Source organism: Lolium perenne, chromosome 2 (assembly GCF_019359855.2).
Source record: "Lolium perenne isolate Kyuss_39 chromosome 2, Kyuss_2.0, whole genome shotgun sequence".
Classification (NCBI taxonomy): Eukaryota; Viridiplantae; Streptophyta; class Magnoliopsida; order Poales; family Poaceae; genus Lolium; species Lolium perenne.
In genome coordinates this window covers 84,087,285-84,099,904 of record NC_067245.2, presented here as the reverse complement: position 1 = coordinate 84,099,904, position 12,620 = coordinate 84,087,285, and the positions used below count along the sequence as shown (strand labels likewise).

Here is a 12,620-nt window from a genome sequence, read left to right as displayed (position 1 = left end):
CCTTCCCTTATGTTGAACTAGTTCGTTGTGCACGTCGGAAGGTCAGGTTGGGGCGACTCCTTTCGTTTATGTGCTGTTGTTGTGATGCTCAGGTCGGAGCATGTCATGCGCGTGCGTGTTGTGCTGCAAACTTTGTCGGTCTTGTAATGTTATGTCATGTACTCTACTGTTGGGCTTTTGGTTTGAGCAAGGTCGTCAACTGGTCGTGTTGGTATCATGGTATCATGCTTCTGCTAGGTTAGTTCGACTGTTGGAAAAAAAATTGTCCAACACTAGCTACTATGCACCGAATATGTGTAAGCTAACATGCTGTCAAACGCTCGTTTGGTAAGTATCGAATATGTGTAAGCCAACATGCTATCAAACAGTAGCTTATTATATCGTTTGATATGTACTGGCAAATGTTGTGCATTGATCTTGGTATAGGGGCGCCGGAGAACAGAACAGATTGCGTGTAAAGCAAGGGTTGTGCACTTGGTTTAGAGCATCCGTAGAAGAGCCCGTAAACACGTGAACTGAAAACTTTGAGTTCAGTTCACCGAACTCGTATTTATAGGTCAGAAAACGTTGTCACATAGCAGAACCCGTAAAACACAAACTAAAAAAGTGCATTTAAAATATCACGGGGAAATTGGTCGATGATCATATATATAGATGGATTTGATGCTCCGATTAAACATCAAAAATTACATAATTTGATAAATAAAATCTAAATTACTTAGTACACCGGCCGGCGCTACTAATTTTAACCAAAATGCGGCCTAATGGCCTATGCGTGCGGCGGTGCCGGTTGTAGCGGGGCGTCGAGGCGGACGACGGCGTCGACGCTGGCGTCGAGGAGCTTCACTCCTCCTCGGCGTCAAAGCTCGACTATCTCGAGCTTGACGCGGTGGACGCGCTCCTCCCGGTGCACCGCCTCGTACTCGCGCTTTCGGCGAACGGCATCCGCCTCCTCCCAGCGGAAGCAAGCGCGGGCCTCCGCTGCTGAGATCCCTCGCCGCCGTTCGCGTACCTCGCTAGGGCGTGAGCCCCCAGTTCGTCCACCAGCGGGCGATGCGCTTCCGCGCGCCCTCCGACCGGTTCCACTTCCGGCGTTCCGCGTCGGTGCAGAACACGGGGGTACGCGGCGGCGAGTCCCCATCGCCCAATCCCGCGCCGCGGCCTGCTGAGCCACCTAAGGGAGGCCATCGCGCCGCTTAGGAGGGTGGAGGGGTGGCTGCACAGAGATGGATTGCTCGCCAGAATATGTGTGAGGCGGCGGCGGAGGGAGTGGAAGCGGGGGAGGGGAGTAGGGTTTGGAAACCGAACTCCCCTCCATGGCCCCTTTTAATACGGGGTGGCCGCCGAGTTTCTCGGGCCCTCGAACTCGCTTTACGGGCCAGGCCGCGAGTTCGGGCTCCATTCTGGCCCAGTTTCGGTCCGAACCCGTAAATCCGCCGAATTCGACATGTTTTACGGGTTCTGTTAGAGATGCTCTTAGCTTGTTGGTGTTGAGGGAGCCTGGGTCAGAAGGTGATCAGGGTGGTGAGTGGATTTGGTGGCGGTGGTGGTTGCGCTCCCATGTTTGCGCGTGGGTTTCAAGCGTTAGCACGAGTTCCTGAGTTGGCCGTTTCAACGTTTGCCATGCCAGTGTTACCGTCCGTGGCCATTGTGGTTTGGTGTGTGGGCTCTGGCATGATAAGGACACATATTGTACTACCTTATTTTTGGAAATCTATTTCCTCTGGTTAGACTCCTCAAGCCTTGACTACTCTTTGGCCCTTGCTGAATCTGCTCTCTGAACTAACTTAACGCCACAACACATATGCTAAGCTTAAAGAAACAAGCATTTTTTTCGTACTTGGAGACTATCAGTTGGTTTACAATGAAGGACTCTGAAGCCACCCTCGTCAAGATGAATAGGTACATCCAAGATTCAGATCATCAAGTTGAGGACTCTGAACAAGATCTTCCTCAAGAATCAGTCATTGGAGAGACTCTGAACAAGATCTTCCTCAACAATCTGACAATTAAGGCAGAGATGTGATTCTATATAATCATCAGCGAGTTCGATCTGACCATTAACATAGGAAAGTTGTTACTCTATAAACACATAGCACCATACTTGCTATTTTCATCCGGTGATAAAAAAGATGAGGATGTTACGCGGTTCACCTAATAACTCGTGTGTGTGCACCACCTAATTCTGCATTCAGGCTATTCTCGACTAAATCTGGAAATATCATAAGCGTCCATGTGACAGAAATCAAGTGCCCGGATCATACAACAATCGAAAACAAAACTGCAAGTCTTGAAAGCTCCAGCAGTGAAAGAACAGATTACTCCGCAAATGTAGCACTCAACACCACGATCTATAAAGAACTAGTAAAATGAAATAACCAGAGCACCATAACTGAAACCTGCACCTGACGGACCTCAAGGGATACACCAAATCGGCGGCGAGTAGTCAGAATGTTGCTTGTTGGTGAACCAGCGCCGGAAGACTTGGAGACGCGGCTCCCCCTGCACCCACCGACACATCCCGTTGTCACTGCATGTGTACCAGCGCCGGGGCGCCGCATGTGCTACGAGGGACACCATGTCTATGTCGTAGGATTTCCTGTCATCCAAGAAGTAGATGCCTTCTCCAAAGGCAGAGCCGGGGAAATCAGCCACCTCGTAGGACCTGGAGCATCCCCGAGCGAGGAACAGCATCCTTCCATCCAGCGAATGCAGCTCGGTCCAGGCGAGCTGAACCTGGCCGGTGCTGGTGGGGAGCTGCGTCGCCTGGTACACCTGGAATCCCCCTGTGTGCGGGAACCATGTAGGAGAATTTCCCACGTATCTCGCGACCATCAGCAATTCCCCGCGGGACTCCACGAGGTAGCGAGCCATGACTGATGTGGAGCTCCGAGGCACCCCCTGCATCAAATACTCATGGTGGCGCGCACCAATCCTCAAACATATACCCCTACCTTCTTCAACTTCTTGGAGCTTGAATATGTCGTACACGACAACATGCTCTGCATCGGTTAGGAAATGGAAAGCTCCTCTGTGATATATGACATCCTCAGGCCGGGACCACGGTTCACATAAACTCTTCAAGAAACCCATGGCCACGGGACGACGATCACTGGCCACCTCCATGCTCCAGAAGGCAAGTTGCGGGCGACAGACCCCCCACGTTGAGTCGATGATGGCAGCGCCGAAGCACTGCGTGTCTTGCCCCGGCGGGGAAGAGAAGGTGGCGACCAGGATGGTTGTGGACACGGGATTCAATATAGCCCCTCCCACCGGTGACACATAATAGACACAGTCTGGGAGGAATAATCGTCGGTTGGTATGGAGGTTGGTGAGCATGTGGTGGTCGGTCTGCCCATGGGCGAGCAAGATCCAACCACCATCATAGGAGCCGAAGAAGCGTGAATTGCCAGTGTCTTCCCCGATGCGGAGGCTGTGGGTGTCTCCGCTGCCCTTGGCAAGGACACAGCAAAAGGTAACCCTCCGGATGTTCATGGGAGAAGTGGTGGTGTCCGGGAGGAGGAGCCACGGGAGTTGACGTGGAGGCGGCAGCCGATTGGCTGCGAGCCACCAATCGTGGCACGTCATCGACATGCCGAGGCGGTCGACACGGCACGGTAAGAGGCGGGCTATCTCGGTGAGGAGGTCGGCTGCGAGGTCCTTCCACGACCGAAGTGCAGAGTCGGCCATGGCAACAGAAAGAGAAGAGGAGGGTAGATGCGGAGGCTTGATGGGCACTAAGAGGGGGAGAGGTATCAAGCGAGGATGGAGAAGAAGATGTGTGTTCTCGTGTGAGCTTTTATTCTCTTTAATAGCCATCAATTTCTCTTCTAGAAGGAACGGGGAAGATGGTATATACTTGTAGATAGATATTTTTATACAATTAAAAAATTGACACTCACTTATTAAGCACTTTCTAGTGCGTGCCACTCTCATAGTGTCCAATTGTGTCATATATACGTAATGATTTTTGGACTAATCGTCACTACATTTACGGTGTATATACGCTTGCACTTTTGGCGTGACACGTTTTTCCAAGCTAGCACGCGTTTGCTGAAGAAGAAGATGCCATATTTTGTGGGGCGCACCACGTGATACTTTTTACTCTTCTCCTCTAGTTGTGCTCTCGCTCCATAAAAATATATAGAGGAGGTACCTCTACCTATCTACGCCACTTTTATATTCTTGTCCACCTAAAAATATATAGAGATAGTACATTTGTCATGACATATGTTTATATAATTAAAAAATGGACACTCACTTAGGAAGCACTTCCTACTGGGTGCCACCCGCATAGTTTCCAATTATGTCATATATACATAATGATTTTTTAGTAACCGTCACTACATTTATGGCGTGTATGTGCTTGCCTTTTTAGCATGCCATATTTTTCCAGGCTAACACGCATTTGATGAAGAAGAGGGTGCATTTTGCGGGGCCCACCATGTGATGCTTATCCTCCGCTCCTCTTGTTGCCCCCACTCGATAGAAAATACCAAGGGGGTCCCTCTACCCATCTACTCTGATTTATATTCTTGTCCACCTACGTGTGGAGGCATTTGTGACCACTGAGGTGGACGGTAATGAGTTTCCCTAGGGATTACCCCACACATAAGCACCACTAGACCACCACATAGGAAACTCCACCTCCTCGAAGACCGTCCACCAGGTGTTATTGCGTGTCTCTCGTTCGGTCCACTTGGAACCACCATGACAACCCTTGTGAAATGCTTCCCACCTACTAGTGAAATCGCCATATGTCGTGATCGGTGACGCCTTCCATGACGCCATAGTAATCAGTTCCCAGTGGGTGCCAATCACAGACTGTCCAATTGTTCATATATACATAATAATTTTCTAAGTAATTGTGGGCATACTGACGATGTGTAAACGCTTGTTTTTGTTGGCATGCCATGTTTTTCCAACCTAGCATGCATTTGATGAAGAAGAGGGCGCATTTTGCGGGGCCCACCATGTGATGCTTTTCCTCCGCTCCGATTGTTGCTCACACTCGATAAAAAAATATCGAGGAGGTATCTCTACATATCTACTCTAATTTATATATTTCTCCACCTACATGTGTAGCCATCGATGACCACTGATGTGGACAATAATGAATTTTCCTAGGGATTACCCCACACGTAAGCACCAATGGACCACCACATGGGAAACTCCGCCTCCTCGAAGACCGCCCATCAGGCGCCTATTGTGCGGCTCTCGTTCGCACCACTTGGAACCACCATGACAACCATTGTCAAATGATTTCACCTTCTAGTGAATTCGCCACAGGCCGTGAGAGGTGGCGCCTCCCATGATGCCAAAGTAATCACTTCCCAATGGGTGCCACTCACAGACTGTCCAATTGTTCATATATAAATAATGATTTTCTGAGTAACTATGACCATACTTACGGTGTGTATACGTGTAATATCCTAGGTTTAAGGACGATCTTAGGTTAGTTTTAAGAAAGGGTTGTGCATTGCATTGTAAAACGGGTAAATTTTCGTGCCTAAATGCATAGAACCTAGGGGGGGTGATGTCTCTCTCTCGCTATGAACTAGGGTTCAGCCCTGGCGAGAGTGCGATAGATTTTGACATGACCTCTTTGGAATTAGGGTTTTGAGGGGAAACAAAATTGAATTGAAATTTAAATTTAAACATTGATTTCGAAATAGAAGTGCATTAAGGAAAAAGCACTTGAATTCAAATTACTACTTTGAATTTGAATTCACACAAACCATTTGAACTAAATTTAAATAAACAAGCCTTCAATAGTGCCTTCATTGCATTGCTCCATCTCTTGATCTTGCACATCTGCAAAACAAACAAGGAAGAACTAGACAAGTGGAAATGCCCAAGTGGCATTCGAAAATAAGGTGAAACTAGGATAACATCACCATGGTCGTCCCTATCCAAGGTAGCTTAGGGGTTAAGCCACCCCGAACTTCCAAGCATCTCACACAAAAGTAAACAGAAGAGTCACCATAGCACCTGTCAATCAAAGACAAGTAGTGACACTACTGTATATATCATTTAATAGCAACACATAGTCATCCATCGACAACAATAGACAACAACAGCAATAACCAACACCACCAGAACATAATCAATTCTTGTAGCACAGTAGTAGTCCATCCATCAAGAACACCACAACATCAAGTGAATACTTTGAATTTGAATTCACACAAACCATTTGAACTCAAATTTAAATAAACAAGCCTTCAATAGTGCCTTCATTGCATTGCTCCATCTCTTAATCTTGCACATCTGCAAAACAAACAAGGAAGAACTAGACAAGTGGAAATGCCCAAGTGGCATTCGAAAATAAGGTGAAACTAGGATAACATCACCATGGTCATCCCTATCCAAGGTAGCTTAGGGGTTAAGCCACCCCGAACTTCCAAGCATCTCACACAAAAGTAAACAGAAGAGTCACCATAGCACCTGTCAATCAAAGACAAGTAGTGCTACTACTGTAAATATCATTTAATAGCAACACATAGTCATCCATCGACAACAATAGACAACAACAACAATAACCAACACCACCAGAACATAATCAGTTCTTGTAGCACAGTAGTAGTCCATCCAACAACAACAACAACAACAACAAACATAATCAGTTCTTGTAGCACAGTAATAGTAGAAGCATATGATCTAGGAGATGGAGCAATGTATACCATATACCAGGAATAGATACAATGGATCTACCCCTCACATAAGTACATATTCCAAAAGAGCAAACAACAGTACCATAGAACAGATTGAAATATCACTTGGTTGTGAGCCAAGTGTAGCTGAAAACCAAAGAAACTGTCAATAGATCAATACCAAATCTAGCTAGTATCGTGTGCAATCTTGAAAACAGAAGAGCAAAGCAAAGAAGCAAGCTAGCCTAGCATCAAACCATCAAAATAGCCCAGAGCCCACCTAGCTATACTAGCTCATCAAAACCATCAGTATTGGTTCCCTGATGTTAAGCATCTCAATATGGAACCTAGTCTTGTATATATGTTATATTCACAATGGCAATCCATGTATAGACCACCTACTGTGAAACTATCCATCAATGCAAACCATCTTTAAGTATCAGCGAAGAGCAACCAAGTTGTAGGTCACTCCATTCACAAGAAACCAACCAACAACTTATGCCAAATCATGCTTACCAGTAGGTTTCATACTTAGGCATTTATACCCAACAATCCAATGGATTAGCTATTATCAACTAAGAAAATTACTTAGTTATTCCAAATCATGGCTCTAGCAGATAAACTCACCCATCCATCCAGGAAATTTTCCTTGAACCATCCATGATAGTGACAGGAATTAGCATAGCATCCAACTTAATGGACCAGTAAGCACACTACAAAAAAAAGGTGCCATGGGCGATGAAGTTGAGGTTCGACCGTGGTTGTTGATGCACCATCCCCGATGATTTTTTCTCTTTTCGTCGTGCATCATAAACCTTTTTTTTCTCATTTTAGAGTCCATCTAGCACCACAGAATCAAGAAAAATGTCGTGCATGGTGGCCCGGGACGTGGTGCATGACGAATTCTCGGGGGCGCCAGCCAAGTCAATGCAAATCCGCACCCCTGCGGACTGTAGCGCCTAGATGGTAGTGTCTCTAGCACCGGGTTTTTTCGATGTCACCCTATGTTTTGATCTGGTTCACGTTCTCCGATCGATCCATTTATCTGTTCTACTGCATGTTCTGTCCATTTCTGAGAAAGATTGATGTGTTTGACATCCCCGTGGAATCGCAGCCAAACACGAGTTACACGACTACGACTGGAATCCCATTCAACTGGCTCACTACTGCGGGGAGACCTCAATCCCCGAGCTGCTACAGTGCGCTGATGATTGCTCCCAAACCCTAGCCACCGATACGGCGACTCCCTTCTCAGAGCTTCTCCACTCGCCCTCCCAATAGTCCCCCCCCCCAACGAAAATAGGGGCGCCGGAGCCGAAATACTCCCCCAGTCGCGCGCCCCAAAATTGTTTTTGTGTCGGCGCAGCGCGTATTTTCATCCGGCGCCCCCAGGCCGAACCCAATCATGTGGGAGGCTATTGGGGCACCGGATGGCGCTAAAAGCGAGCGTGGGCACTAGTTTCCCCCAAAAATAATTAGCTTTCCCGCCTTTGTTGGCGCCATACCACCCTGTTCCTCTTCTCTCTCAGCCAGTTCCCACCATTCTGCCCGCGCCCGCCCGCTAGCCATTGCCTCCGCCATCCTAGCCGTCGCCTCGCTCCATCGTCCAGCCATGAAGACGAGGCAGTACGTCGCTCCGCACGCGTCGGTGCAGGACGCCCTTGCCGCCAAGCCGGCTCCCGCGAAGAAGAGGGCGGCGCGAGCATCCGTCGTCAAGGAGAGGCCGCCGGGGATGACTAACGCCGAGTGGGTGTTCGACATCCACGTCGGGCGATGGATAACGCCAGTCGCCGCTCGAGGGAGGCGTAGAGGCGGCCAAGGAGGCTACGGTGATGGAGCGGACTGCTGTCATGGCGGCGCCCCACACCCCTGCGCATCTGCCCGTCCCGGCCACGTGGAGCGGTAGCCAGGACAGCGTCTCCTCGCCGTCAGCGTCCACCTCGTCGCCGTCGCCTTTGTTCCATGAAGCCCAAGGTAACCCGCCCCACATGTCCCGCTTCTCGCCGAGCTACCACGATTTCGACCCGTTGGGCGGGTTTAACCCCAACACCTTCGCTACCTCAAACACTTTCACCGTCGCCGAACTACACGTGCTGGCGACCGGATCGCTTGAGCTCCGGCGCACTTCGTACAGTGGAGGCGGGTCCGTCCCTTACCCTGGCTACCAGCAGTTCGCTGATAACCCACAAGTATAGGGGATCGCAACAGTCTTCGAGGGAAGTAAAACCCAAATTTATTGATTCGACACAAGGGGTGGTAAAGAATACTTATAAGCCTTAACAACTGAGTTGTCAATTCAGCTGCACCTGGAAAAGCACTAGTAACAGGGGTGATGTGAAAGTAGCAGTGATATGAGAGCAATAGTAACAGTAACATAGCAGCAGTAGTAGCAATGAGAGCAATGGCACCAGAAAATAGTTGATACTACTTCCAATGACATATAGAACGAGTATATGATGATGAAAGATGGACCGGGGTTCCCAGCTATCTACACAAGTGGTAACTCTCCAATAACAAGTGTTGGGTGAACAAATTACAGTTGGGCAATTGATAGGATTGAAATAGCATTAAGACAGAACATCAAGATCATTAATCATGTAGGCATGTTTTCCATATATAGTCATACGTGCTCGCAATGAGAAACTTGTACAACATCTTTTGTCCTACCAGCCGGTGGCAGCCGGGCCTCTAGGGAACCTACTAGAAATTAAGGTACTCCTTTTAATAGAGCACCGGAGCAAATCATTAACACTCCATGAAAACATGTGATCCTCATATCTAAGCCTTTCCCTCCAGTTGTCCCAATTTATGTCACTTTGGGGCCTTTGGTTCCGGACATAGACATGTGCAAACAACTTGTAGATACAATCTAAGCAATAAGTATAGAGCTTAAATCTAAGATCATGCCACTCGTGCCCTAGTGACAAGCATTAAACACAACAAGATTGCAGCAACAATAACTTCACAAACTTTATAGATAGTCAATCATAATGTAACAATCCATCGGATCCCGACAAACACAACACTGATTACATCAGATGAATCTCAATCATGTAAGGCAGCTCATGAGATCATTGTATTGAAGTTCATGGGGAAGAGAATACCAACTAGCTACAGCTAGAACCCGTAGTCCATGGGGGAACTACTCACGGAGCATGATGGAGGCGGTGTCGTTGATGGAGATGGCTTCCGGGGGCACTTCCCCGTCCCGGCAGGGTGCCGGAACAGAGACTTCTGTCCCCCGAAATGGAGTTTCACGATGGTAGCGGCGCCCCTGGAGTCTTTCTGGAGTTTCATCAATTGGTATCGAAGATTTAGGTCGAGACAGCTTAAATAGGCGAAGAGTCGGAGTCGAGGGGCCACGGGGCCTCCTCACACAACGGCGGCGCGCCCCCCTCCTGGGCCGCGCCGGCCACACGTGTGGGGCCCCCAGGGCACCCCTCTGGTCCCCCTCTGACTTTCTGTAAGGTTCCGGGAAAAATAAGATGTTGGGTCTTCGTTTCGTCGAATTCCGAGAATATTGCCCGAACAGCCTTTCTGGAACCAAAAACAACAGAAAACAGCAACTGGCCCTTCGGCATCTCGTTAATAGGTTAGTTCCGGAAAATGCATAAAACATTATAAAGTGCAAGCAAAACATGTAAGAGGTCGTTTGGTATCCATCATTTGAGCCTGGAATCCTGGAATTCATTTTAAAATTCCATAGGTGGGCTGTTTGGTTGCCACAGAATTGGGCCATCATTTCATTTAGGAAATCCAGCAAAATGATGCCATGTGTAATCACAATTCCGAGCTGAAACCTGTCATTCACAATTCCTGTGGCAACCAAACAAATTCAATATTGAATTCTACTGTCATTTACAATTCCTGTGGCAACCAAACAAGTGTCCATTTCTGGAATTACAATGTAAATTAAATGAATACATGTATTCATTTCAAAATGCTACAAATGAAATGAAAACCTGGCTTCCAAACGACCTCTAAGTATTGTCATAAAACAAGCATGGAACATCAGAAATTATAGGTACGTTGGAGACGTATCAGCATCCCCAAGCTTAGTTCCTGCTCGCCCTCGAGTAGGTAAACGATAAAAAAGAGTAATTTCTGTAGTGACATGCTACTTACATAACCTTGATCATACTATTATAAAGCATATGAGATGAATGCAGTGACTCAAGGCAATGATCTATAGTTGCTAACAAATAGTTAACATATAGCAAAACTTTTCATGAATAGTACTTTCAAGACAAGCATCAAAAAGTCTGACATAAGGGTTAACTCATAAAGCAATAAATTCAAAGTAAAGGCATTGAAGCAACACAGAGGAAGATTTAAGTTTCAGCAGTTGCTTTCAACTTTCAACATACATATCTCATGGATAATTGTCAACACAAAGTAATATGATGAATGCAAATAAGCAAGTATGTAAGAATCAATGCACAGTTGACACAAGTGTTTGCTTCTAAGATGGAAGGAAGTAGGTAAACTGACTCAACATAAAGTAAAAGAAAGGCCCTTCGCAGAGGGAAGCAGGGATTAAATCATGTGCTAGAGCTTTTTAAGTTTTGAAATCATATAGAGAGCATAAACGTAAAGTTGTCAACGAATGGTAGTGGGCACTCTAACCCCCTTGCCAAACAGACTTTCAAAGAGCGGCTCCCATGAAGGACGTTATCTCTACCAGTGATACGTCTCCGACGTATTGATAATTTCTTATGTTCCATGCCACATTATTGATGATATCTACATGTTTTATGCACACTTTATGTCATATTCGTGCATTTTCTGGAACTAACCTATTAACAAGATGCCGAAGTGCCAGTTGCTGTTTTCTGCTGTTTTTGGTTTCAGAAATCCTAGTAACGAAATATTCTCGGAATCGGACGAAATCAACGCCCAGCATCCTATTTTTCCACGAAGCTTCCAGAACACCCGGAAGGACCGGAGGGGGCCACAGCCACCTGCACCATAGGCCGGCGCGGCCCAGGCCCTGGCCGCGCCGCCCTATAGTGTCGGCGCCCCTTCGACCTTCTGACGCCGCCTCTTCGCCTATATAAAGCCCCTGGACCTAAAACCTCGATACGGAAAAGCCACAGTACGAGAAACCTTCCAGAGCCGCCGCCATCGCGAAGCCAAGATCTGGGGGACAGGAGTCTCTGTTCCGGCACGCCGCCGGGACGGGGAAGTGCCCCCGGAAGGCTCCTCCATCAACACCACCGCCATCTTCATCAACGCTGCTGTCTCCCATGAGGAGGGAGTAGTTCTCCATCGAGGCTCGGGGCTGTACCGGTAGCTATGTGGTTCATCTCTCTCCTATGTACTTCAATACAATAATCTCATGAGCTGCCTTACATGATTGAGATTCATATGATGATGCTTGTAATCTAGATGTCGTTATGCTAGTCAAGTGATTTTTACTTATGTGATCTCCGGAGACTCCTTGTCCCACGTGTGTAAAGGTGACAGTGTGTGCACCGTGTGGGTCTCTTAGGCTATATTTCACAGAATACTTATTCACTGTTATGAATGGCATAGTGAAGTGCTTATTTATATCTCTTTATGATTGCAATGTGTTTTGTATCACAATTTATCTATGTGCTACTCTAGTGATGTTATTAAAGTAGTTTTATTCCTCCTGCACGGTGTAATGGTGACAGTGTGTGCATCCGTGTTAGTACTTGGCGTAGGCTATGATTATGATCTCTTGTAGATTATGAAGTTAACTATTGCTATGATGGTATTGATGTGATCTATTCCTCCTACATAGTGTGAAGGTGACAGTGTGCATGCTATGTTAGTACTTGGTTTAGTCGTATTGATCTTTCATGCACTCTAAGGTTATTTAAATATGAACATTGAATTGTGGAGCTTGTTAACTCCGGCATTGAGGGTTCGTGTAATCCTACGCAATGGTGTTCATCATCCAACAAGAGTGTAGAGTATGCATTTATCTATTCTGTTATGTGATCA

The 12,620-nt window shown here is 47.1% G+C and overlaps 1 protein-coding gene across 1 annotated transcript; it reads right to left on the bottom strand.

Moving 5' to 3' along the window:
* Positions 1-1,549: 1,549 nt before the first annotated feature.
* Positions 1,550-3,783, bottom strand: LOC127330100 (uncharacterized). Its single transcript, XM_051356437.2, has one exon. The coding sequence runs from the start codon at positions 3,688-3,690 to the stop codon at positions 2,416-2,418; it is 1,275 nt and encodes a 424-aa protein (XP_051212397.1). The 5' UTR covers positions 3,691-3,783; the 3' UTR covers positions 1,550-2,415.
* Between the last annotated feature and the right edge of the window lie 8,837 nt (positions 3,784-12,620).

Bases quoted from the DNA above. Each gene is read 5' to 3' on its own strand.
- LOC127330100 (XM_051356437.2), bottom strand. From the start codon at position 3,690: ATGGCCGACTCTGCACTTCGGTCGTGGAAGGACCTCGCAGCCGACCTC.